This window comes from Canis lupus, chromosome 27 (assembly GCF_011100685.1).
Source record: "Canis lupus familiaris isolate Mischka breed German Shepherd chromosome 27, alternate assembly UU_Cfam_GSD_1.0, whole genome shotgun sequence".
Classification (NCBI taxonomy): domain Eukaryota; kingdom Metazoa; phylum Chordata; class Mammalia; order Carnivora; family Canidae; genus Canis; species Canis lupus.
This window is the reverse complement of record NC_049248.1, coordinates 22,748,139-22,772,446: the sequence shown is the minus strand read 5'-3', so window position 1 is coordinate 22,772,446 and position 24,308 is coordinate 22,748,139. Positions and strand designations below refer to the sequence as shown.

General features: G+C 34.9%; 1 protein-coding gene and 1 long non-coding RNA gene across 24 annotated transcripts in view; one reads left to right on the top strand and one right to left on the bottom strand.

The window, feature by feature from the left end:
* Positions 1 to 24,308, top strand: part of SOX5 (SRY-box transcription factor 5) — a 997,462-nt gene that overhangs the window by 910,809 nt on the left and 62,345 nt on the right. For all 23 annotated transcript variants that reach the window (XM_038577063.1, XM_038577060.1, XM_038577061.1 and 20 more), the window contains one exon: positions 16,596 to 16,742. In XM_038577063.1, coding sequence (XP_038432991.1) covers positions 16,596 to 16,742 — 147 coding nt within the window. The remainder of the gene's footprint in view (positions 1 to 16,595; positions 16,743 to 24,308) is intronic.
* The window catches only part of LOC111092871, a 36,909-nt gene continuing 19,156 nt past the window's right edge, over positions 6,556 to 24,308 (bottom strand). The window contains exons 2-4 of the long non-coding RNA XR_005379936.1: positions 10,755 to 10,848; positions 8,513 to 8,571; positions 6,556 to 6,660 (exon numbers count right to left, since the gene is read on the bottom strand). This is a non-coding gene — a long non-coding RNA (uncharacterized LOC111092871). The remainder of the gene's footprint in view (positions 6,661 to 8,512; positions 8,572 to 10,754; positions 10,849 to 24,308) is intronic.

Below are 24,308 nucleotides of genomic sequence, written 5' to 3'. Positions count from 1 at the left end.
TTGGGCAGCTGTAACCTTTTAAAACGATCAGATTCCAGTTAATGTATTTCTTCCTGTTCCAAGTGCTGCCATAGTGTTTGATGGTGGGAAGCAGTCCAAAGGGCATTGGGAGATAATAAATTCACTGTAAATTTCACCCCAAGGCATGTCTCGATACACCAAGGCCTCCATTTAGCAAGGCTGACCTAAAACTCTTGTCACATCCAAAGGTCATTTAGGTTGGGGTTGGTGTGTCCCATCTATCTTTCCTCGATGTAAAGACTGACAGTTGAAACAGGATTGAGCTCATAAACAGTCATCTGAATATGAAAAAGAAGCTAGCTTTAGAGAGGAGGGAAAAGTGAAGAAAGAACTACCTTTTACAGTAGAACAGGCAAATGCTGTGTTTTTTCCAAAGTCAGGGAAGGGTTGACATGATGTTGTAGCTTCCGTTTCAGAGCGACCATTAATTTGAAAGGGGCATTACCAAATTGGGTTGATTTAGAACATATTCTTCTTTCTTTTATATTTGTTTATATTTGTTTCTGTAGCCTAGAATAATTTTTAGTATTTTTTAAAAAACTAATATTTCCAACCTCCTTTTACTTTAAAACATCATTACTCCTTTCCCCTCTTTAAATATGTTCACTTGAGTTAATGTACAAAATGAACCAACACATGGGAACAAATTGGAAAAATATTTTTTAAAAAATAAGGCTTGATGTGGGACTGGGAAACAGTGTTTGTTTTTTTCTATCATCCCCTTAATCATTCCACTTTTGTGGCAAAATATGCATAATAATAAAATTTACCATTTTAACCATTTTTAAGTGTATAATTTAATAACATTAAATCTCATCATAATGTTTTATATTCATCACCACATTTATTTCCAGAACTCCTGATCATCCCAAATGGAAGCTCTGTAACCATGAAATAATAACTTGCCTTTTCCTTTCCTTCAGCTCCTGGTAACTCTATTATACTTTCTATTCACCTTCTCTCCTTCTCTGTCTGGTTTATTTCACTTAACATAATGTTTTCAAGGTATATCCATTTTGTAAGCATGAACTCAATCATGGACTTTCAATAATGACTTGACTTCTTTCAAAAGCAATATTCATTTACAGATATAAAGAATAATGGATATATAAATTCCCAATCATGATAACCACAAATGATAGTGTCATATGGGGAAATGTTAGAGAAATACTAGATAGACAGAATGAAAGATTAAAGTCTTGCAAGTCTTTTTCAGAGGAAAAACATTTAAAATCCTATCATTAACACAGAGATCTCTGTTCACTGATGTGCCCTAAGTGTCTAGAACATCACTGATGTGTTCTAAGTGTCTAGAACAAAACCTGGTAAGTTATGGGAGTCCAATAAATAAATATTGAATGAGTCAATCAGTTTAAGGCAGAAAAGGAGAAGTTACAATCGTTAATGATTTCTCTGGACTACTTTGATGATATGAGAAGTGTGTCCCATGCAATTAAAATGGAAGCCTCTCATGATTCAAGACAGATTGTAAATGCAAGGTACTATTAGAGTGTGTTTCTGTTATTTTAATTGACTTAAGAGTAATGTGTGGTGTAGGTAGTGCAAATGGCTCATTTTTAATATATTTTTTTTCTTATTCTTTTTTTAAATGATCCAAAAGAAACAAGGTTAGTGACTATGGACTGAAACAAAATATAAAATTTTTCAGCATGATTGAAATATTAGTATAAATTATCCAGGAAAAAGCAAATATTGAAATAAGGGTGAAACTCAGAATGTTGAAAATTATGTATCCAGATTTATTGTATCATTGATTTTTAATCAATCTTAAATAATGTAAAAATGATTATGTTAATCTTATTCCATTAAAAGTTGAATGTAGGTAAGCCAAATGCTTCCAATCAATTCTCCATATTATATCTAGACTAATCTTATAGAAATGAAAATCTAGTTATGTCATGCCTCTTCTTAAATTGTTATGGCTCCTCATCTACCTTTTTGAACATCTCTGCCACCACACTAGAGACTCACTGGCCTTCTAATACCCCACGCTTGTCATGTTCTCTCCTACCACTAGGTCTTTCTGCTAGCTTTTTCTACTCCATGTACATATTTGAAACATCTCATTCTCTCTGATCTCCAAGCAATCATATTTGTAGAGAAACTTTTCCCAATCTGTCTGACCATATCATAGCTCTCCCTCATGTGCTCTTCAAACACCATGAATTGAGAAGTAAACCAAACTGAAACATTTTTTACTGGCAGTGGCCAAGAAGAAGGAAATGAAAATGCTAGGGAAGATGTCCTCTTGCGTACTTCTCATGTCCTTTCTGCACCACAATGGCAGTCATATAGTTCTTATAAGAGCCCAAGCTCTATCAGAAGTTAGAGTTGCCCTCCCTGGGCTTGTCCCACTCTTTTGCACCAAAGTCCCAGAGCCTACTACTGTATTTAAATGACCAAAAAAGATGTTCATAAGGCATTGGTTAAGAGTTTTGAGCTCTTAAAAAAAAAAAAAAAAAAAAAAGTTTTGAGCTCTGTAAAAAGATGTAGATTTTAACCTATTCTTTGCCTCTTACCTATGTGCCTTTGGACAAATGACTTACTTTCTCTATGCTTCAATGGCTTCCTCCGCAAAATAATAGTATCTGTTTCTTAAGATTCAGAGAGAGACAGCATGGGCCTGTCACACAGTAAGAATCCTATAAATTTTAGCTATTATGATTATCTTTGCTGCTATTAGCATTCTGCATCCAGATTTCTCTCAAAATTTAGACTGATTCCTTTTATGTGCCCAAATAACCAACACTAATATAATACCTAGAGTTTTCTTAATCAAGAAAGTTTATAGAAGAAAAATGAAGGAAAAATAAGGGAGAAATCCATAGGAGGAAGTTTTTCTTTTTATTTTAATCCATCACGTGTTGTCTGTTACTACCAGCAGTAAAATAAAACATCTAAATTAAAAATATACATATTAAAGGGATGTACTTTCTTCAGGGAAAGTAGAGTTCTGTCACGAGTGACTCAAGAAGTCTTTTACTCTTGAAGCTTCTAACCCCTGGGCTTGTAAACTGTCATTGGCTCAGAGTCAGGGAAAATCCTTGCTTCCACCGGCCAGCAGGTAGGGGAATCCCACCGCAATATAGAGAATTCATCACAAATTTTAAGTTTGGAAAGCATTTTTAGTAGTAACATTGTTACCCCCATATGGTAAGTTTATATGGCACATAGTAGAAAGGAAAACTTGCAGGGATACCCAGACTTCTGCAACTACTAGTTGTTTAATCTTTGTCAAGTTATCGAACCACCCCCACTGAACACACAGACTTGTTATGGTGATCCCTGAAATAGCATGCAGACTTCTAGCAAAGTGAGTGACACTTCATAGTCACTGAGAAAAATCATGGCTCTTGCACTGCCTCTCCCCATATGCGCCAAGTATTTTCAAGCTTCCAGCAAGTATGCAATCTGGAAGTATGTTTTGTTGCTTTTTTTTTTTGTAATATACAAAATAATATATAGTCTGATTTAATATGACTTAACATTCATTTTCTGTTTTTATTGAGTAAAAAATGCTCACTACTTTTAATGCTTTGATTATTATTATTACATACCGCCCCCAATCTATTGGGTTAAAATGAACAATGATTTCACAATTATGAACTTAATCAAAGATAAGTGATTGCCTTAAAAATCTTTCTGATAATATTCAGCTTCCCTATGTTCAGTAAAAATATTTGGTAACAACAGAAAATAAAACCCCCTCCCCTTAACAAGCATTCTCTTCTTATTGTTACTTTGAAAGGAATTTCAGCAGTGCTTTTTCCCATAAATTAAACTAATTAAAGCTATGAGTATAGTCACTGATATATAAAAGATTTGCAGAGCTTTCCAGCCAGCGTCCCCTTTACCTTGCCAAATGGAGATGTATTTACTGGTTAGTGACCTCAGGAATGGATGCAGAGCGTTCTTCCTCCCACAGTCATGAGCGGAAAGTCTGGAGCGGCATAAAAAGGGTCAATCGAATAGGTCATACATCATATGGGGAGGCAGATGTTGGAACATATTGTAATGGATTACTGTGCAGTACATGAAGATGGCTTGTGGAGTAGAAAAAAAACAAGGAGGGAGTGAGAGAGAGATAAACTATCAGTTGGTGTTTTCTTGCATGACTCCTGCAAATATATCTGGATCTTTAAGGAACCGCTTCAATTGTAAAAGTCAAAATGTTTTTCCTAACTATTCAAGATGCATTGGTGTATCACAAAATGAAGAAATCCTTTTAAAATCCAGTACATTTGAAGCATTTCTTATTTATATGCTTCAGTATCTGCGGCGTGACAGAAACAGCTTGAGAGCATCATACCTGTGAAAAAGGTCTCACAATTTAAGTAAGTTCAAATGTATTCTTTAATTTTTATCAAGATGCCATCTTCACACCCTATCAACACTCCACCCCTCATTGATAGCTCTGCATTCCGTCCAAGTATCACACTGAGTGGGACTGAATTTGGAATAAAGTAATAAAGATTGTCTGTGTATTATTAGCATTTGGTGATAGCAGCTTTACATAGATAATGCTATAGCATCTGCACATGTATTCACAATAGCTTTTTAATGGTAAAACTACACAATAGCCAGACATAATATTTTACTTTTATATTCCAGCTTTTCCAAGACATATCATCCAGGAGTGATACATTTAAGGAGATGTGGGTCATAATAGTAGTAGTTTCTGCCCTGAGGTCCCTACCAGCCATCCCCTTGTTTCCTCAGACCTGCTCTCCAAGAGGCTCACCTTTTTTTTCCAAAGGCAGAAAATTCTCTTTCAGAAGTGGATGACATTTCTTTTTTAAAAAATTTTTATTTATTTATTTATTTATGAGAGACACACAGAGAGAGAGAGAGAGAGAGAAAGAGAGAGAGGCAGAGACATACACAGAGAAGCAGGCTCCATGCAGGAAGCTGTATGTGGGACTCAATCCCAGGACTCCAGGATCACGCCCTGGGCTGAAGGCAGGTGCTCAACCACTGAGCCACCCAGGTGTCCCAAGTGGATAACATTTCTTTTCCCTTGTGCCTTATCCCACTACCATCTAGAACTCTCCTCTAGAGGTCAGCTGGCCTTCCAGCCTTTTGGAAGCTTTGTCCACTTAAGTCGTTTCGTTGTGTTACCTGATATTGAAACTTATATTCCAACCAGTTCAACTTGCTCATTTTCAAAATTCTGTGCCACAGCTATACTGGCTATTAGTTATCCTCCATTTGGACAAATCTATAGTAAGTCTGAGTTTTCCTCACTCTTTCAGTTTGATACATTTCTTTCTTGCCCTCAAGTCTTAGGAATTGTATCCAAATACAGCAGATCCCATATCATGCTATGTGTACTTACTTGCACTTGCTCCTCCAAGTGACTTTAGTTCACTGCCTTCTCTCCCTTGGGAAAAACTGTTCAGTTGGAACTCTAGACTGAGGATTAAGTGAAAGCCCTTCCCACATCACCTTCCCCCAATCACCTTCTCCCTTGGACTGTGGTAAAGAGCATGATGCAGCAGGAGAAATGCTTCACACCCCCACTCGCCACCCAACTTCTAGGGGTTGGGTTCCTAACTATCAAGGAAGTTAGGAGAGAAATCTAAGCATTTACTCCCTACCCCAAGCCTTACACCCTCAAGAGTTTGTCTTGAGGGCTAGCCCTATCTAGTCTTCATTTTTTCCAGAAGTCATCTTAGTGACTAATAAAAGTCACTAACTTTCAGAGCTCCCTTGACCATGCTAGTATTCCTTACTGGGGTGCAGCGAGTCCTTTTCAACCTCCATTGCCTAGGATTTTTAAAACTTAAAGAATAAAAAATTTATCATTGTATAAGTATATTAAGATTTATATGAGTGGAAAATATGTTTATTTGTGCTATTCTTTTATTATCATTATATTTTTATCATTATGAACATTTTCATAATATCTATATACTGCTATTAAACTGGACCCTCACATAGTTTCTCTGGTAGGTTTTTCTCTTTATAATCAAATTTGAATATTAAGAACTCTTACAACTAATAATACAACAACCCATTTTATAGAAAGAGCAAAAGTCCGAGTAGGCATTTTACCAAAGACTACATAGAAATGGCTAAGGAGCACATAAAAAGTTGCTCAATGTCATTCATCACTAAGGAAATGCAGATAATGAGAGGGATGCCTGGGTGGCTCAGCAGTTTAGCGTCTGCCTTCAGCTCAAGGCGTGATCCCAGAGTTTGGGATAAAGTCCTGCATCAGGCTCCCTGCATGGAGCATGCTTCTCCCTCTGCCTGTGTCTCTGCCTCTCTCCCTCTGTGTCTCTCATGAATAAATAAATAAATCTTTTTTAAAAAATAAAAATCAAACTATAATGAGATACCACTTCACTCCTACTAGAATAGTTATAATAAAAAAGACAGACAATACCAAGTATTGATAATGGTATAAACTGAGACTCTTATAACACTGCTCGTGGGAATGCAAAAATAGTTCTGCTGCTTTGGAAAAGTTTGACAGTCTCTTTAAAAAGTTATCATGAACTTACCTTATGGCTCAGCGAATCCAATCCTAGGAATTGGGTAGTCAAGAGAAATGAAAACATTCACAAAGGCTGAACAGGAATGTTCAATAGCAGGATTATTCATAATAGCCTAAAACTGGAAACAATCCAAATGTCCATCAACTGGATAAATGCACACACAAATATGATATATCTATACAAAGGAATACTATTCAGCAATACAATGGAGCAGACTACTAACACATATGCTACAGCATGGAGGAACCTCAAAAACATTATGCCGAGTGAAAGAAACCAGATTTCTTTTTGTTCAGCCTCTTCTACCACTGCTCCAGTAGTGGTGGCTGCAAAATAGGATGACCACACATTCTCCTGCCTAGGAGAAGGAAAATGAACATCATCTTTTATTTTAAAAAGAGAAGGGGAGAGTCTCTTTTTTAAGAAGTGCCCTCTGTGGTATACAGAAAAATCTTAAATACTTACAGACGTATTTTGTTGGTTGATTTAAAGGTTACCTGTAACTTTGCATGTTAGGTTTCCCCTGCCTGGAATATCTTTCTAACTTTATTTTGGAATTTGTTAAAGACTCACAGTCTAGCAGGGCTGGTAGCCATGTCATATTCTGGGCCCTACCTTAGAAGCCACTTGCAGGTTAGTCACAGACAAGAAATTTAGGCCATCTAGGACAAAAGCTAAGCATCTTCTTTTGAATGGAGAAGGAAAGGACAGGAAAAGAAGGAGTACAAACATGGACCATCAAGGAGATCATGAAATCTAAAATCAAACCTGCCCTCCTGATCCTTTATGTGTCGGTCGGGGAGAGAATATGCATAACATAAAATTTACCGTTTTAACCATCTTTAAATGTATAGTCCCTGGCATTAAGCACATTTACATTGTCATGTACCCATCACTACCATACATCTCCTGAACTTTCATTTTCCCAAAATGACATTCTGTACCCATTAAAGAATTAAGTACCCCACCTCCCTCCAGTCTCTGGCAACCACCATTCTTTCTGTCTCATGAAATTGAATACTCTAGATACCTCACCTCATATAAATGAAATCATGCAATATTTGGCCCTTTATAACAGTTTATTTCATCTAGCATAACATAATGTCTTCAAGGTTCATCCATGTCACAGTATGTATCAGAATTTCCTTTGTTTTTAAAGCTGAATAATATTCCACTGTATGTTTATAACACACTTTGTTTATCCATCCCTCCGTTGATGAAAACTTGGGTTTCTTTCACTTTTTGGCTATCATAACTAATGCTGCTCTGAACATGGGTATATAAATACCTCTTAACGGTCTCTGATTTCAATTATTTTGGGTATGTATCCAGAAGTGGGTTTGCTGGATCATATGGCAATACTGCATAATTTTGCAAGTAACTACCTTATTGTTTTCTATAGCAACTACACAACTGTACATTCTCACCAGCAATCAACAAGGGTCCTGATTCCTCCACATTCTTGTGAACATTTGTTATTTTCTAATGTTTTTATAACAGCCATCCTACTAGGTGTAAAGTGGTATCTTATTGTGGTTTGCCTTTGCATACAGGTGTTTTGAAGGTATGTTTGTCAAGATGGGAGAATGAAATGTTGTAATAAACACTTCATTATCTTGATTTGTAAATTGTTAAGTTTTTTTCCATGTGAGTTTCTATTTGCACTTTTGCCCTGGGATCCAGCAAATTTAAGGCCTTTTTTTTTTTTTTTCCATTTTTGCTATATACTTGAATAATTTCAAAAAGAAGAGCTGACAATGTTAGGGAAAGAAGTCCATGTTTAAACTTAAGTTGCTTTGATAATTTTCTGTGAAGAAACATTATGAAAAATAATGTGCAATGCAAATTTATTCACATTGAAACATGCTGATATGTTTTGAAATATTTTCTCCAGTACATTAGTTTCTCTTTAAACTCCACATTTAAGTTACATTAAGAAGCTGAAATTAAGCTATAAAGATAACACTTACGGAGCCTTGAAATTGCTTTCTGAATTTTTTCCTCACAAATGTTACTCTTTGTTTCTTCCCTTAAAAAAAACAAACAAATGCTTTTTTACACATCACATCTAACGTACATCTTTCAGGTTTGATTGAAACTTTAGAAGTACAATTTACCTATTTTTAAAATCATGATAAATGACCAGACACACATTTGAAAATCTCCGATCCAAGTAGTGAACACACTGCATCTATGTTAACTTTTACTGCCAGTTATCAATCCCTGGACTTCAGCTAAAAATCTTCTGCTATTTCTGTATGTATATTTGAACTCCAAGAGACTATTAATCAGAAGGTTTTTAGCTCTATAATGTTCTCTTTGAAAATTTATATTTATACATGTTTGCATGTATGAGAGCTTATAAGTCACTACTACTTACTTCTAACCCCCAAGCCTTGACTCCCAAGGCTGATAAAGAACTTTAACTTTCATCCCTATGCCTATTTAAATTCTTAGGATAAATTAAACAACCACATTGGTCCCATTGGATTAAATATTAAAAACATGTAAAATTCATTTATATAATATACTTCTTTTTTCCCTCTTTTATGTATTGATGTTTATATGATATTTCATTTGGAGAAAATTATTCTACTTATAGAAATAATTTTAAGCAATTAATTTAGCAAAAATTTTATTAACTGAACGTGCAGTCTGTTAGCACTCCTCTTTCAGATAATGGCAGTATAAATGTTTACAAATTTACTTAATCAGTATGTTTTATGATAAAGCATTTAGGAAAGCCAACATTTTCAGTCACAATTTTAATTTATTTTTCTTAAAATACTTTGTGTAAATATTTAGTATGACAAAATTTGTGATTTGGGGAGGAGAGATGTGGGGAGCCAGAGAAAGGGAGGATAGAGGTAGAAAGATAATGGTGAGTATGACTTATTTCTCACTATTTTCCCAGTGAGATGTGAGCATCCCCATCTCCTAATCTATGCCTGCAGGAGAAGGTAAGGTGCTTGATCACACTAAACACTGTCATATGCTACTGGCTACTGAGTAATTGCCAGAATGTAGTTCTTCCCTGTTTCCTGTGCCTTTGTTTATATTACTTGGGCATGCAAAAAGGAAACCTGATAATAGATCACAGTTCAAACAGAAAATTAAGCTTTGAACAAATCAAGAAAAAAGGATTGCAAGGGGACGCCTGGGTGGCTCAGCATTTGAGCCTCTACCTTAGGCTCAGGGAGTGATCCCAGAGTTCTGGGATCGACTCCTACATCGTGCTCTCTGTGGGAAGTCTGCTTCTCCCTCTGTCTATGTCTCTGCCTTCTCTCTGTGTCTCTCATGAATAAATAAATAAATAAAATATATTTTTAAAAAATCGCAAGAATTGCTAACTTCTATCTCACAACCATAGCCCCTATTAAATGCCTCTTTATTCTCTGAATAATAAATATTTAGGATCCAGTGAGTAAACAGTGTATATCCCTTTATCAGAAAGAAGGCATTTCCTATTTGTCTTTTCCAAAACAATTAAGAGTATCTCTCTCTGAACTTAAACTCTTGTTTCTATTGTCTTTTTAAAAGATATTAACTTTTTTCTAATAATCTTTATCCATTTTTGTTGGTTCATAATTCCACATTGACTAATTCATTTACTATTATAATTATGGCTATAGTAAGTATATTATGCTGTATTTTGTTCCTATGCTGATAAGATTTTGAAATTCACTGTTTCTTTGTTCCTTTAAGTAAATGAAATAAATGGATGAATGGGAAATTTTATCAAAATCACCATTATGTCTTTTCTCAAATCCTCAAGTAGTAAAAACATACCATTTCCATCCAAGTTTTTAAAATTTGCTTCACAAATAGTCACTACCATTATTAAATGTATACTAAATACTTACTAGAGATCTACATGTGTTAAAAATTAATGGTATTATTTTATTCAGTTCATTTCTGCCTTTATTCATTTCTACTTTTCTTGCCTTTACCATTTTCTGAGAAAGCATTAAATAATAGAGATTAAATCCTTGCCTTCAAGGAGTTTACTAGTCAGTAAACGGTTTGAGGGACCAACCAGTAATAGATATTTTTGTCAGTGCGTAATGCTTTCAGTCCAAATACTCCAGATGGCAGTTGGGCCCCAGGGTAATAGCAACAGGAGAAGTTGTATTTTCAACAATTTGGGAAAATAAACTATTAAGGAAAAGTGGCAAGAATTTACCATCTCAAGGAAGAAATGAAATAGGCTACCTCAAATTTAGAAGGCTCTTTTGTGAAACTTCTCCACCCCATGCACTGAGGAGTACCAGCCACTAGCTTAGGATAGCTGAGCAAAAATGGCTACCTGTGGAAGAAAATACAGTTGTATATAACTGTGGGTTAAAAGCCAAGTTGTCCAAACACAACTATACTATTTTCCCTCAAATTAGCAACAGTTTATTAGCACAAGTTAAAATATCTGTACCGTATCATCCCACCAGAATTTTTTTTTTGACCCCACACTGTACCATTCTAACTCAACAGGAAGAATGCCTGCTAATGAACTATCAGCCCACTGCCTAATAGTGCTTTGGTACATGTGGTACATTACAGGAAAAAAGCACTGATTAGGTTTAAGGGAGATAAATGTAATTCAAGCTCATGTTGTTGATACACTGCAGCACACTTTTAATACTTAAAAAATAAAGTTTAATGAGTCATACTTTAGGGGAAACCCATGATGGAATTGTTCTAGCATTTTCACTATCTCAATATGAATTTTTAAAAATATTTTATTTATTTGGGATGCCTGGGTGGCTCAGTGGTTGAGCGTCTGCCTTGGGCTCAGAGCATGATCCTGGGGTTCTGGATCAAGTCCCATGTTGGGCTCCCTGCATGGAGGCTGCTTCTCCCTCTGCCTGTGTCTATTGATTTATCCATGAGAGACACAGAGAGAGAGAGACACAGAGACACAGGCAGAGCGAGAAGCAGCCTCCATACAGGGAGCCCAATGTGGGACTCGATCCTGGCACTCCAGGATTAGGCCCTGAGCTGAAGGCAGATGCTCAACCACTGAGCCACCTAGGCATCCCTCTCAATATGAATTATAGGGAAGTCTCTGTGTGTGACTTCTTTTTTTGGAAAAAAAATACATGTGGTTTAGCTATTATACAAGATAGTATAATGACTATATACACAAATAAGAATATATGATAGGTGAGTACTTACATATTATATCAATGAAATAAAGACCATATAAATTATACTATTCATCCTGTTGTTCTATTTCATTTTTCTTTTCCCCAGTTAATTTGTAGTCTTTTATGTGCCCACTGTGCTATAAACTTGGTATCATTTTTTCCATCTTCATTTCCCCAATTGGTACTTCAACTCAAGTTACCATTAAAATTATTGCTACTAAATGTTGATAACCTCGTAACAGATACCTTGCATATCTTTATTCTAGTAAAAACGATCACATATATTGCTTTAAAAATTCAGTGACTTGCCTACCTACATATTAAATTTAAACTCTGTCTTTATGTGAAGATCTTCTGTAAGGTGCACTAGTCTACAAACCCAGTGCTGCTTTACTCTTCCTGGGATATGCACTCATTAGGTCACTGTCCTTTCTCCTGTCACTGTTCCACACCTTCTTCTGCATTCCTTTTGCAACAGCTACCTCATTCCTGCCCCTGTGCCTTTAAATTGTTCTTCCTTAGAATACCACCTCCTTTTCTACTTCCAGCTTAACTACATCTCTTCTATGAAAAATCAGTTCGCCCTGACTCATTTCCTTTCCCTTCACACCTTTAAAAGCGGCATACAGTTATAAGACATTTATATTCTCATTGTTTTATGTTTATCAATCTTGACTTAGGGAAGAAACTATATTTATCCATTGTTTGTACCCTCCACTGTGCTTAGCACAGTCCAGAGTATATAGCAGGAAGTCAGCACATTTATATTACCTAGTCAGTTTCTTACTTGGTATAATTAATTGCTAACTATAACTATTACTTATTGATAAAGCATTCTTTGCCATATGTTTCTCTGAGTATTTTTTATATATTATGTGATTTATTTCTCACAGCAACCCTGCAAGGTCAGTTTTATTTATCCTGAATTTGCAGATTAAAGAACACTGCCTCAGTGTCATTGCCCAAGGTCACTAGTTCGGAACTGGTATTAGAATGGAATTTTGCCTTACTTTTAACTGGTCTAGTAGAAGTACACTAGAAGTAGAAAGCCACAGGTCCTTGAAAGAACTTCAGGGGATCCCTGGGTGGCTCAGCGGTTTAGCACCTGCCTTTGGCCCAGGACATGATCCTGGAGTCCCGGGATCGAGTTCCGCATTGGGCTCCCGGCATGGAGCCTGCTTCTCCCACCTCCTGTGTCTCTGCCTCTCTCTCTCTCTCTCTCTCTCTCTCTCTCTGTCTATGTCTATCATAAATAAATAAATAAATAAATAAATAAATAAATAAATAAATCTTTAAAAAATAGACTTATGGAACAATTTAAAACGAAAGTGAGTTATACACACACAGACACTTATGGACACATGAGAACCAAGAAGACCCTAAGTAACCAATGGATAGTTTCCATCTTAATTTTTTGTGATTGTTTTCTTTAAAAAAAAAATCTTTGTCTGAAGTAGGTGTAGGAATGAAGGGAAAGACATTAGGAATACAGTATTTCAAAGAGTGGAAAACCTAATGATCTGTAGAACTTGGGAGTTTTAGAAATTAAATCCCTAACACCAGAGTTTCTAGATAAGTGTAAAATTATTCTGCAAGAGAAAAATCATTATTCTGTTAGTCTGGCTAACCTCATGAAGTGAGTGCTCTCTTTAAGCCTTAGCTTTTTATGTTTTGGATCTCCCAATTTGTTTTTGATGTTTAGAACAACTTAATTTTTTCATGAAAGTACATTTATCATGATGCATTTTATATTTAACTCTCGGTTTATCTACAGTCTTTTAAAGAAAAATGTTAACCTGATTTTTGCCTAAAAACTTTGTACACTTAAGCTACAGATACACACAAATTATAGGTGTATCTATAATATGGAAATGGGTTCTATGGTTCACATGATGTTTTTTACTTCAGGTGGCCTTCCAATGCCACTACCCTTCCCTCTTAACAAGATCAACCAGTGGTTCGGTGATTGTTGCTCTCACTCAATACAAAGAGCTATTGTTACTCTTGATTTGCTTTAAGAGCATGTAATAAATGAAATAAAATATTAGTCATCTCTTGATTCCCTTCTTTTAAAATTAGTCAGCACACACATATATGGATAAATGAACTTAATTTTTTGAAAGATTAAATTTAAATAAGTCACAGCGGCATTTTTTTTTCTTTTTGGTAAGTTACTTCTTTAAAACTACTTAAATTTCCTTTTAACTTGTGTATTAGGTCAAATTAGGACCCAGAAGTATTAAAATTTCTGGTTTATTTTACCTGTGCAGACTTGAAGTGTGTTAGATTTTCTAAGATCGGGGCTTTTTTAATGCTTCCTGTAATATAATGTAAATTTAAGGAGCACATATATTTTACACAAAATAAAATGTATTAGAAATAGATATTTCCTACTTTCAAGCCTTGATGAAGCAGGAGAAAACCAAATATGAGGAAGAGGATATGGAAGATTGAGAGGAATGAAGAGCTACCTAATGTTAACCATACTCTTGTTGATTTAATATGCTTGTGACATTTTCATCATAAATTACTTTAAATTTCTATAGTCTATAAAAGTACCAGTAAAATGGATGATACCATACTGTTCTCATAAAAATGTTTAAATGGGTCCATCTATTTTACAAATTTAGGGTTTTTTTTACTCAAAAGCATCTCTCAGGACAGTTTAATGAGGATAAACCTTAATTTCATAATTAAAAAGATAAAAATAATGCATTTATTTGAATGAGGAAAGGATGTGCATGTTATTTTTTATTCCAAATATATGCCATCTGCAACCTTTAAATTCAATAAAGTATTTCAGAGTATGCTTATACTTGTATTTCAGTAGTAGTTCTTATACTACTTTGGAAGTTGTGAGTCTGTAGAGATTTATATTTAAGCATTGAATCACTTTTTATAAGTGACTGGTCTATTTAATTATCTAATTAACACATAGCGGCAATATTTTTTCAAATTATGAAAGAATTAATAATTCTTTAATAATCAAAATTTTGAATAATTATTTTGTTCACATTTTTCTTTTTACCTACAGATATTAAAGTATCTCAGGTCAATCTTCAGTAATTATGAAACAATCTTATATGTATACTAAACCAGTAATATGGATTATTAGCTTCTAGGTATAATACCCACTAGAATAATTTTTAAAGACAAGGAGATAATATATAATACAATATGAAATTTATAATATGTGATATTGCTTCAGACTATTTTTAAAAATATTTTTAGTTCAGTAAATGTTATTCAGTACATGTATTTTACTGGATAAAATTTTAATTTACAGAGTGGTATCTTGGAATATTGGTTATTTTCTTAGTAACTTCATAAACAGCTTAGGATGAAAACAGAAAATACTACTTTTTTGAATTGCAGAAAACAATGCAAAGGTTTTTAACACAAGTGAGGGAAATGGATTAATTCTGATACTTGAAAAAACGATAAACTGTCAGTCATTGTATTTGACGTCATGTCCTTTTACTCTTTTTTATGAAATCTAAGGCATATGAATTAAATCTTATTTTTCTGTTTCAAAGACTGAAATAAAAAATACACACAAACTTGGGGAGAAGGAACACTCATTACTGATAGTACAAATATACTCTTCTGGTTTTCTTTGTCTGGAATATATCTTGTGTTAGTTGTCATAAAAAAACAATTTTTATCAATAATTTTAATGATCTGTTTCATTTAAACCACAATATCTGGAAACTATGAACAATGTGTGTGTATTTTCATGTAAATATATGCCTGTCTTCAGTTTTCAATATTTCATTTCTAGAGAGACCCCACTTATCAGGGTCTCGGGCTTATCCTGAGCAGTTGTATCATTTGAAATTTCTTTCAGAGAAAAATCAAGATAAGCTATGTCACAGTACTTTTCTCTGAGGGCCTTTTTCTTTAGTATCAGTCATTTTATTACAGAAATTCTAGCTTGCATCCACACATACATGTGCATGTGTGTGTGTGCAGACGCATGCATACATGCTAATAATTTCTTTTCCATCCAAACCCTAAAATTTTCACAAACTACTGACTGGTGAAGAAAAGAGAATTGATCTAAACATTTAAGGTGACTATTGGAATCTAAAGTAACCTCCTTGTTTTAAGATACCATATCATATGGCAATTATTATCAAAGTGACAGTCTCTTTTATTATTAAATTGATTTGTTCAAGAATTTTTTACTGGTTATTTAATAAAAATTACTGTGTGGTGGCTTAGTGGAAGAGTGCCATGTTTCAGACAGTATTCTTAAAACCCTAATCCTCAAGATGATTTCGGGTTTGTCTGTGTTTATATACCATGACGTAAAGTGGACTTCTGGCAAGCATCCAGTTAATTTTTTCAATGTAGGTAGACTCACCAGATAATGTTCTTCAGATACTCTCCTTTCATGCCCTCTCAATGGCTTTTTGTGTATTTGTATGATTAGGAAAAAAATTGTTACAGGTGTCTATTGCAACAAGTCAAAAAAAAAAAAAAGAGGTATACCAGACTTAAACTGATATGGATAGTAAGAAAATTACTTTGCATATGAGGCTGTGTTCTTTTGTAATGCACTGTGAACATTTTAAAATAGAGCAAAAAGAAGTCTTGACCAAATAATATGATAGACTTATTTTCTCTAGACATTGGGAAAGACTAAATATGAATGACTGTTATTTGTTTTGAGTCCCTGGACATCCTGAAGCTAGAATCCCTTCTATTTGGTATCTGTCATTTCTCCCCAGAGAAGTAAGTCATGAAAGTTAAGGTGACAACTTCTTTTTTTAAATGTTCCAGGGCAGTAAACAAGAAGACTCAGAAGAACTACGACCTCTGAATATAGGTACTTTCTGAGAGGTGCATTTATTTTATTACTGACAGTCTTTTATCTCTCTTTCTTTCTCTCTCCCTTTTTTTCTTGTAGCAGTTATATGCTGCCCAGCTAGCTGCAATGCAGGTGTCTCCAGGAGGGAAGCTCCCAGGCATACCCCAAGGCAACCTCGGTGCTGCTGTATCTCCTACCAGCATTCACACAGACAAGAGCACAAACAGCCCACCACCCAAAAGCAAGGTACCCTTTTGAAGAAGCTGTCTTGCCATTTAGAGTTTTACTTTTCATTCAGTGACATTTATTGAATATCTATTATGTGCCAGCCACAGGGTTAACCTCTGGGTCTTCAAGGAGATAAGAGTCTAGTAAGATTAATAAGGATCAGTAACACACATATATTTAGTCATTCATTTATTCAACAAGCATGCATGGATAGCTATAGTAGGAAATGTGAGTGATACAAAGATTTATAAGATAGATATATGCTGTGCTCAGGTAGCTTAAAGTGTTATAAAATAGATACCCATGTTCTATGATATAAAGTCTCAGAGAGTTACAGATAAAGTTCATTGGAAGTTATTAGGACAAAGATGTTAGTTACCTTTAATGAGAGATTCTGGGAATGGTTTCCCAAAAAAAGGGGCAACTGAAATATACCTTATAATCTGAGTACAGACAGGGCATCCAAAAAATATTTATTTAAATATCAATAAATTTTATAATGCTGAGCAATATGGATATAATTTCAGATATATCATTCATCCAATGAGATTCTCATGATAGATAAAGATAATTATAGTGTTAGAAGTAAGATTATTTAGAAATAGAATTACTTTTGGGAGCAAAGAGAAATTTTTTTTTAAAGACCAACTCTGGGCTTTAAAGACTTATCTATTTATACCTTAGAGGGAGAAAGAGAGGACTAATGGGGGGAAGGAGCAGAGAGAGAATCCTCAGGCAGAGTCCCTGCTGAGTATGGAGCCCTACACTGGGCTAGATCGCAAGACCTGAGATGAAATTGAGTCAGCCGCTTAACCAACTAGCTACCCAGGCACCCTAAGGAAACATTTCTTGAGAGAACTTGGAAAAGAATTGGCAGGGAGAGGATTCAAATGATTTATTCTTCGTATTGGAAGAGGGAAGAAGTAAAATTTTAATTTCAAATGTTTTGTGTAAGATCTTAAGATCTTAGATAATGATATATGAATATATTAAACTCTCTGTGAAAGAAGACAGGAAAGTAACCATAAAGTATTTTCCCCTGCAATTACTCAGGGAAATGCCTAACACATATTTATTTCTATTAGAAAATATTAAGTAGAAAACTGATGTAGTAAATTTACCCTCAAAATAACGTTTCATCTTTTACTGAATAACCTAGAAAATTGTTTCTGTTCTCTCTTTCTCAAATGCCGTATTGGAAATATCTTAAGAGTAACAAGGTTAAGAGTATAGTCTCAACAGTTGAAAGAGATAGAGAGAGAAAAAAATTTAAAAAAAAAAGAAAAAAAACTCCCAAGAATTTCTTTTTAATCCTATTCTAGTACCCTGTAGATGCCTTTCACCATTAGTATATTAATTCAGAGGGTGAATTGGGAAAGTGCACTCCAGCTTCTACCTCCCCAAAACTCTTGGGGCCTTTTCCATATTATTAGGAGGTAAATACATTTGAAAGTACAACTTAACCTGGACAAAGAACTTATACCATGCTTCAGCAAGAGTATGTGCAAATATATAGTTCAAATTATTGTACCCACTGCTGGGACATTAGGAAGGTGTGTACAAACACACCTTTTAAGATTAATTTCAGTTGTGTAATGGACCTTGCATGTTCTGTGCTTAACGTACAGTGAAGATCCGGTCTACTTTTCATTATTATCACAGTAGAACGTAGCTTTTAAAACTTGGCAATAATTATAACATTTGTTTTATAAAATTTAATTTTAAAGCAGTGATATTTTGGGGTCTTCACAGACCAGCAGTTTTAATGTATTGCATGTAGGGGGTAATTTTGAGTAAAGTAAATAGCTATAACAGCATAGTCACTGTCACACACAGGTAATTCTGTGAGGAATTATTCTCTGGATTTTTTTCCCTTGATTTAATAATGTGATTTCACATCATGTTTCATAATGATCTTTGCATTAGGACATTTCATTTTATGATTTTAGAGTATATACTTCACTTGTAAATGACTAATAGAGTTTTTTTTTTTTCCATACCTCTCAAGTAACTTTTTATCATTAGCATCTTCCCTCCAAATTTCTAACTCAAATAATCATGAAGTTTTTGCTTCAATCAGCCTCATGCATTTATGGGTCTATTCATTCATTCATTCATTCATTCATCCATTCAAATGTTTACTGAGCAGTTGCTACAGTGATACTTTTCCTAGGTAAATAAGGCAAATGCACAAGTGAGTGAAGGTTAGTGTGGCCAAGACTGGCACACTGCTTTATAGGTTCTATGGCTCTAGACATGCCTAGAATCTTATACAATACGTGCAAAGCAGACATGTTACCTCAGTGATAATCTTCCATTTTCTATAGTTTCATATACCTCCACTTTTTGGTACTAGTGTAAAAGTGAATTATGTTTCTATGTTCTTATATGTAAGTTTATAAGTTTTTATAGTCTATCTTTAAAATTCAGTAACTTTTTGGAAATTAGCCCTTACGAATTTTCTGTCATGTAAAGTTTAAGAAAACTATAGATGTTGTGTTTCTTCCCATTTGCAATTCAGTAAAATGCATAAAAAGTCTAACCAACAATAAAGTGTCTCTTTTTAGATAATAACATGATTTGATAAAAATATGTCCCTTCTTTGCTCAGAGTCCTCTAGCATACTGTCTACAACCACTCATTGTCAGAAAAGATGTTTTAAATGTGATTTTGTTTTGGCTCAGTAGTAAAATTTAGTACATCAAAAATAGACCAATAAATATTACTGTCATTTTAATGAAGAACATGGCCAAAAAGATACAATCAACAGTAAATAAGGAGGACCCATTTCAAAACATGAATTTAGTTTCTTATAACCTGAAACTGACATTTATATATGGCATTATAAACATTTTTACTTCACAAAGCTATTTTACTTATATGAAATAGCTATCATTTATTACTATATTTATATTTTTAAACAATTAATTCTTATTGTCCTAGGCTAATTTCTGTGTGTTTTATTGGTGAATTCTCTTGTCTGTTTTACTATGAAACAGAATTATTTTATTGATGGGCTTTGTGTGATGGCATACCTACCTGGCATAAACCAAACTGACAGTTTATGTTTAAGATATATTTATTGTTTGGAACAATGGAATTGTCAGCCACATATAAATGATGATGTAAGGAAAATGATCTTATTGGCAGCTGTCAAAAATCAACCGTATTCTCTGGGTTTTATTGCCTGCCCTTCTTCCCAGGTGTGCCTTTGCCTTTGCCTCACAACTCTAGAGAAGGACACAAACAAAACTTATTTGCAATTTGCAAAAAATGGAAGGGGGGAATCAAAAGGAGGGGGCTCCAAAAGACTGTAAAATTGTACAGCATGAGTCCTCTGATGCATGCTGTTTTCAATCTGCTGTGTGCCAGTTGGAGGCTTGGGGAGTGTGTGCGCGCACGAGAAAGGATAATGCTGAGAAATGATAGAGTGGCTGTGACCTCCAAGCTCAGCCTGGAAATCCAAGACATTGATTTCACTTAGCATTCCTGCTGAGAAATCTGGCGGAGTTCAGTTGTAATAAAAGAACAAGATTCTGTTCTAATGGTAATGGCGTATGACAGACATATCACTTTGTCTATCCTCAGCACCAGAGAGAGGAGAATTGGAGAAAGGTCACCTGACCTGCCGGTGGTGTTGTATGAGTGCTGTACTGAGCTTTGAACTGCCGCCTAGGAACGTAATTATTTATAATATTAAATGATAAAGAAACCTTTAGAGGGTTCACAATGAATCTCTAAAAACTGCAAACAGAAATTGTGTTCTGTAAATATGAAAACACAAAAAGAAATCTGGTCTCTTCAAAATCTGCATTGGAGAATATGGGTAGCACGCCTTGTTGAGTTTTATGTCCTTGAACTTACTGCTTGTGAAATGTTTTTGTTAATGCCTGACATATTGTCATTGGTTAATCTTTCTTTTTTTAATGCCTTGATTTTATTAGGCAAAAGCCAAAAATCTATTTTGCCAACAATTAAAAAATTAAGGTCACTGGCAGATTTTTTAAATTTTTCAGGTGTTACATAAAGCCCTTTTTAATAAATGTACACACGTGTCTTTAAAAATTGGGTTTTTTTCCCCTCCAGATTCTACTCTAGGACCATTCTTTTCAGTAACCAACATAAAGAAAAATATTTCACCCTTCAGAGATATTCTCTTAGCTCATGTGTGTCCTCACATCTAGTTTCTTGCTAAACATTAGTAAATAACTTTGAATGAAAGTATGAAATCCTGAACTTTTGTGTATAAGAGATCTTATTTAAAGGAAATATAAGAAATACTTCTGCCTCTCATATTAAGGAAAATTACTCAGTTAAAGTACTGTTGTGCCATATTGGTCTTTGAGTCTCATATACAGTATTGCTCCTCTGATTCTGTCTAAATTACTCAACAAATGCTTAAATTTATTTGTTTATAGTTTAGCATTTTGCCACAAGATGGATCAATGTATTAGTGACTTTCAATTTTGCACCAGCCTATTTCCTTATTTAAATGACTTTCTGAATTATTTGTTGCAGTCTTTTAAAAACCTATATAGCCTTTCCTTTGTGATAGCAGTGAAACTTGATAAACTTGTTTTGTGAGAATACATCATTTCTTTTAAAAATAGTATAATCAATGTCAGCCCTACAATAGTAATCTTAGGAGGAAGAATATTTTTACTTAATTTCAAACACCACTCACACAACTATTGGTAATGAATAGATTTATAATCCCATGTTACCAAGATTTTCTCATATATGTCACAGATGTGCTGACTATCTGAACTTTACATTTTAAGTGATTTGCTATTGTGAAAGTAGCCTCCTCTTGGGAAAATTATAAGAGCATCTTGTAAATACTATTAAATGTCTCTTGGTATTTGATGAAAACTTGCATATTGCCTAGAAAGCCAAGAGTAGTAAGTTTGAAAATCTGATGACGAGAGAATTCTTAGGTGCTTTTGTTTTACCTTTACTATGACCCTCGTCCTACTCCTCAGTCACAACTTTATCTCTATCAGTGACAGGAGCACATAGATTGTCCAGATCAATTCTTTTTTGTTCTTTTCAAATACTTATAGCAAGTGATGTTCCCGTTTGCTCAGCAGTAGCACCTGGGAGTTATGACAAGGGAAAGAAATATTTTCCAACAAGCCAGAAACAGCCCTAGCCAACTGATCAGACACAACAATCAGATTCTTTCAGATGCAACATCCTCTTAAATATCGCTTCAAGTTCAGAAGCAAGAAGAGGAACTATATTGTTATCTGATCTTGTTTCATATGTGTAGTAATGAAGATCTTTTCTGGTTTGGTGACTAGCTGCTTGTGTTAATAGTGTCTGACTTGTCAATGACTCTTATTAGGGCACCTATTTTCTGCTGTAACACTACCAATCACATAGTTCCATGCTGTTGAATAAGCATTACATCAGTACACACTTATCTGCAGGATAGAATTTTGTAGCTTAATACTATGAGTAACAACCTGCATCCCATACAAGATTATTTAGCATTATGTTGGGAGTATGAGAAATCAGAGGGTAATCATGATTCATCTTAATTGAAAATTAGTTCTAACAGGAGATTTGGGAAATAAAGCTTTTTGCTAACTTTGAGATAGTGTTCTTTAATGCCAACTGAGGGGAAAGGCTGAGTACGAGTATACATGTAGTGTAACCACAATTGAACCATCACCAACACGAACTATATGACAAAAAATTCTTTAAAGATAAAGCACACAAATCAAAGCGATTTCATAAGTTTTAAATGGCTCAGAAAGTGCTAAGGCCTTCACAGGAATACTTCCATGATGAAAAGTTTGAAGAGCACTGTTCTTTTTTTTTTTTAATTTTTATTTATTTATGATAGTCACAGAGAGAGAGAGAGAGAGGCAGAGACACAGGCAGAGGGAGAAGCAGGCTCCATGCACCGGGAGCCCGACGTGGGATTCGATCCCGGGTCTCCAGGATCGCGCCCTGGGCCAAAGGCAGGTGCCAAACCGCTGCGCCACCCAGGGATCCCATGAAGAGCACTGTTCAATACAGCTGTAACTTCAGTTAGCATTTTTATCTGGCCATGAAAAATTTTGAGTAGTAGTAGTTGCTAGAGATGTAATTTCCAACATGTGCAAGTTCCTAGAATACTAGTATTTGACTTATTCTTAGACCTTTTCAGATCAAGATCGCAAATAATCATTATTGACTACATCAGGCTGGAATTGGCCTCAGTGTGGTATCTCTAAGTAGTCCAGAGTGCTTAAATATGATTAATAAAATAGCAACTACCTTTCATCTACAAACGTAAAATGAAATAAAATCACTGATCCATTGTGAAACTGTTGGACTTGGTACTTTTTCCAGTTTTCATTTTTTTCCTAAAACTTCAGAACAGAAGGGGATGTTAGCCCTAGCTAATTATAACCACATTCAAATTGCCCATTTTCTATTCTTATGCTTTTTAAAAAATATTTTATTTATTTATTCATGAGAGACAGACAGAGAGAAAGAGAGCGAGAGAGAAAGAGGCAGAGACACAGGCAGAGGGAGAAGCAGGCTCCATGCCGGGAGCGTGATGCGGAACTCGATCCCGGGACTCCAAAATCAGGCCCTGGGCTGAAGGCGGCGCTAAACCGCTGAGCCACCTAGGGATCCCTTATTCTTATGCTTTAAACACTGTCTGGCATGTCAATTAAATGCTAGAAGCTCCCTGATACCTTGCTCTGTAGAGCTGCTTTGTTGAATAACTGTTGAACACCCCTCTCTCTCCGGTATGTCAATATCTGTGAAATAACAATTTTGTGAGCCTTTGAGATGTGATATGGATGTGTCACACTCAAGAAGTGAATTCATTTGAGAAGAATCACTCCATAGAGTTAAACTGGAAATGTACCCATTATCATTATCATCACTTCCTGGGTGGGACTTATGTACAGTGAATATAACATAGTGGTCCTGTCATTTTAAATAAAATAGTTTTCATTTTGCAGTTCCATGTTGCTAAACTGAAATATGTTAAATGAAGTGTTATCAGCAGAACCCCTGTGATGAGCCTCCTCCTTCCCTATTCATCTGTATTCAGTTGACAGAAATCTCAAACAGCTAGGTACTTAAACAGAGGCTTTTCTGAGCACAGTGATATTAAATGTCCAAGTAGGTCATTTGGTGATATATTCTTATGACTCAGAGAAAGAGGGGTTGGTCACGTTTGTAACATAAAGACAGTAAAAATTATTTTAAAAAGAGATAGACTAGTCATAATCATGTTTTTTTTTTTTTAAGGCAAAATATACAGAGGGATTTAGGCAACTTTCTTTGAATTCAACTGACCTGGCCTCTGTTCCCCAGTATACTGAGTTTGTTTTGACAGGAACCTGTCTTGAACACAGCAGCCAGCTCTGAGGAACCATGTCAAAGCTTTTTAATAATGCAAACCATCGGGAAAGTGAGGGGATGTTGAGCATGTGCAGACACAGGAAGATCCACAGAATCACAGTTTCTAAATGAAATTTGCCCTCTGAAATAGATCCAAGCCAAAGAAGATTCACCACCCAAAAAACTGTGATTAAGGCATTTTAATTTTAAAACCAGGCATTTAAAACCTAG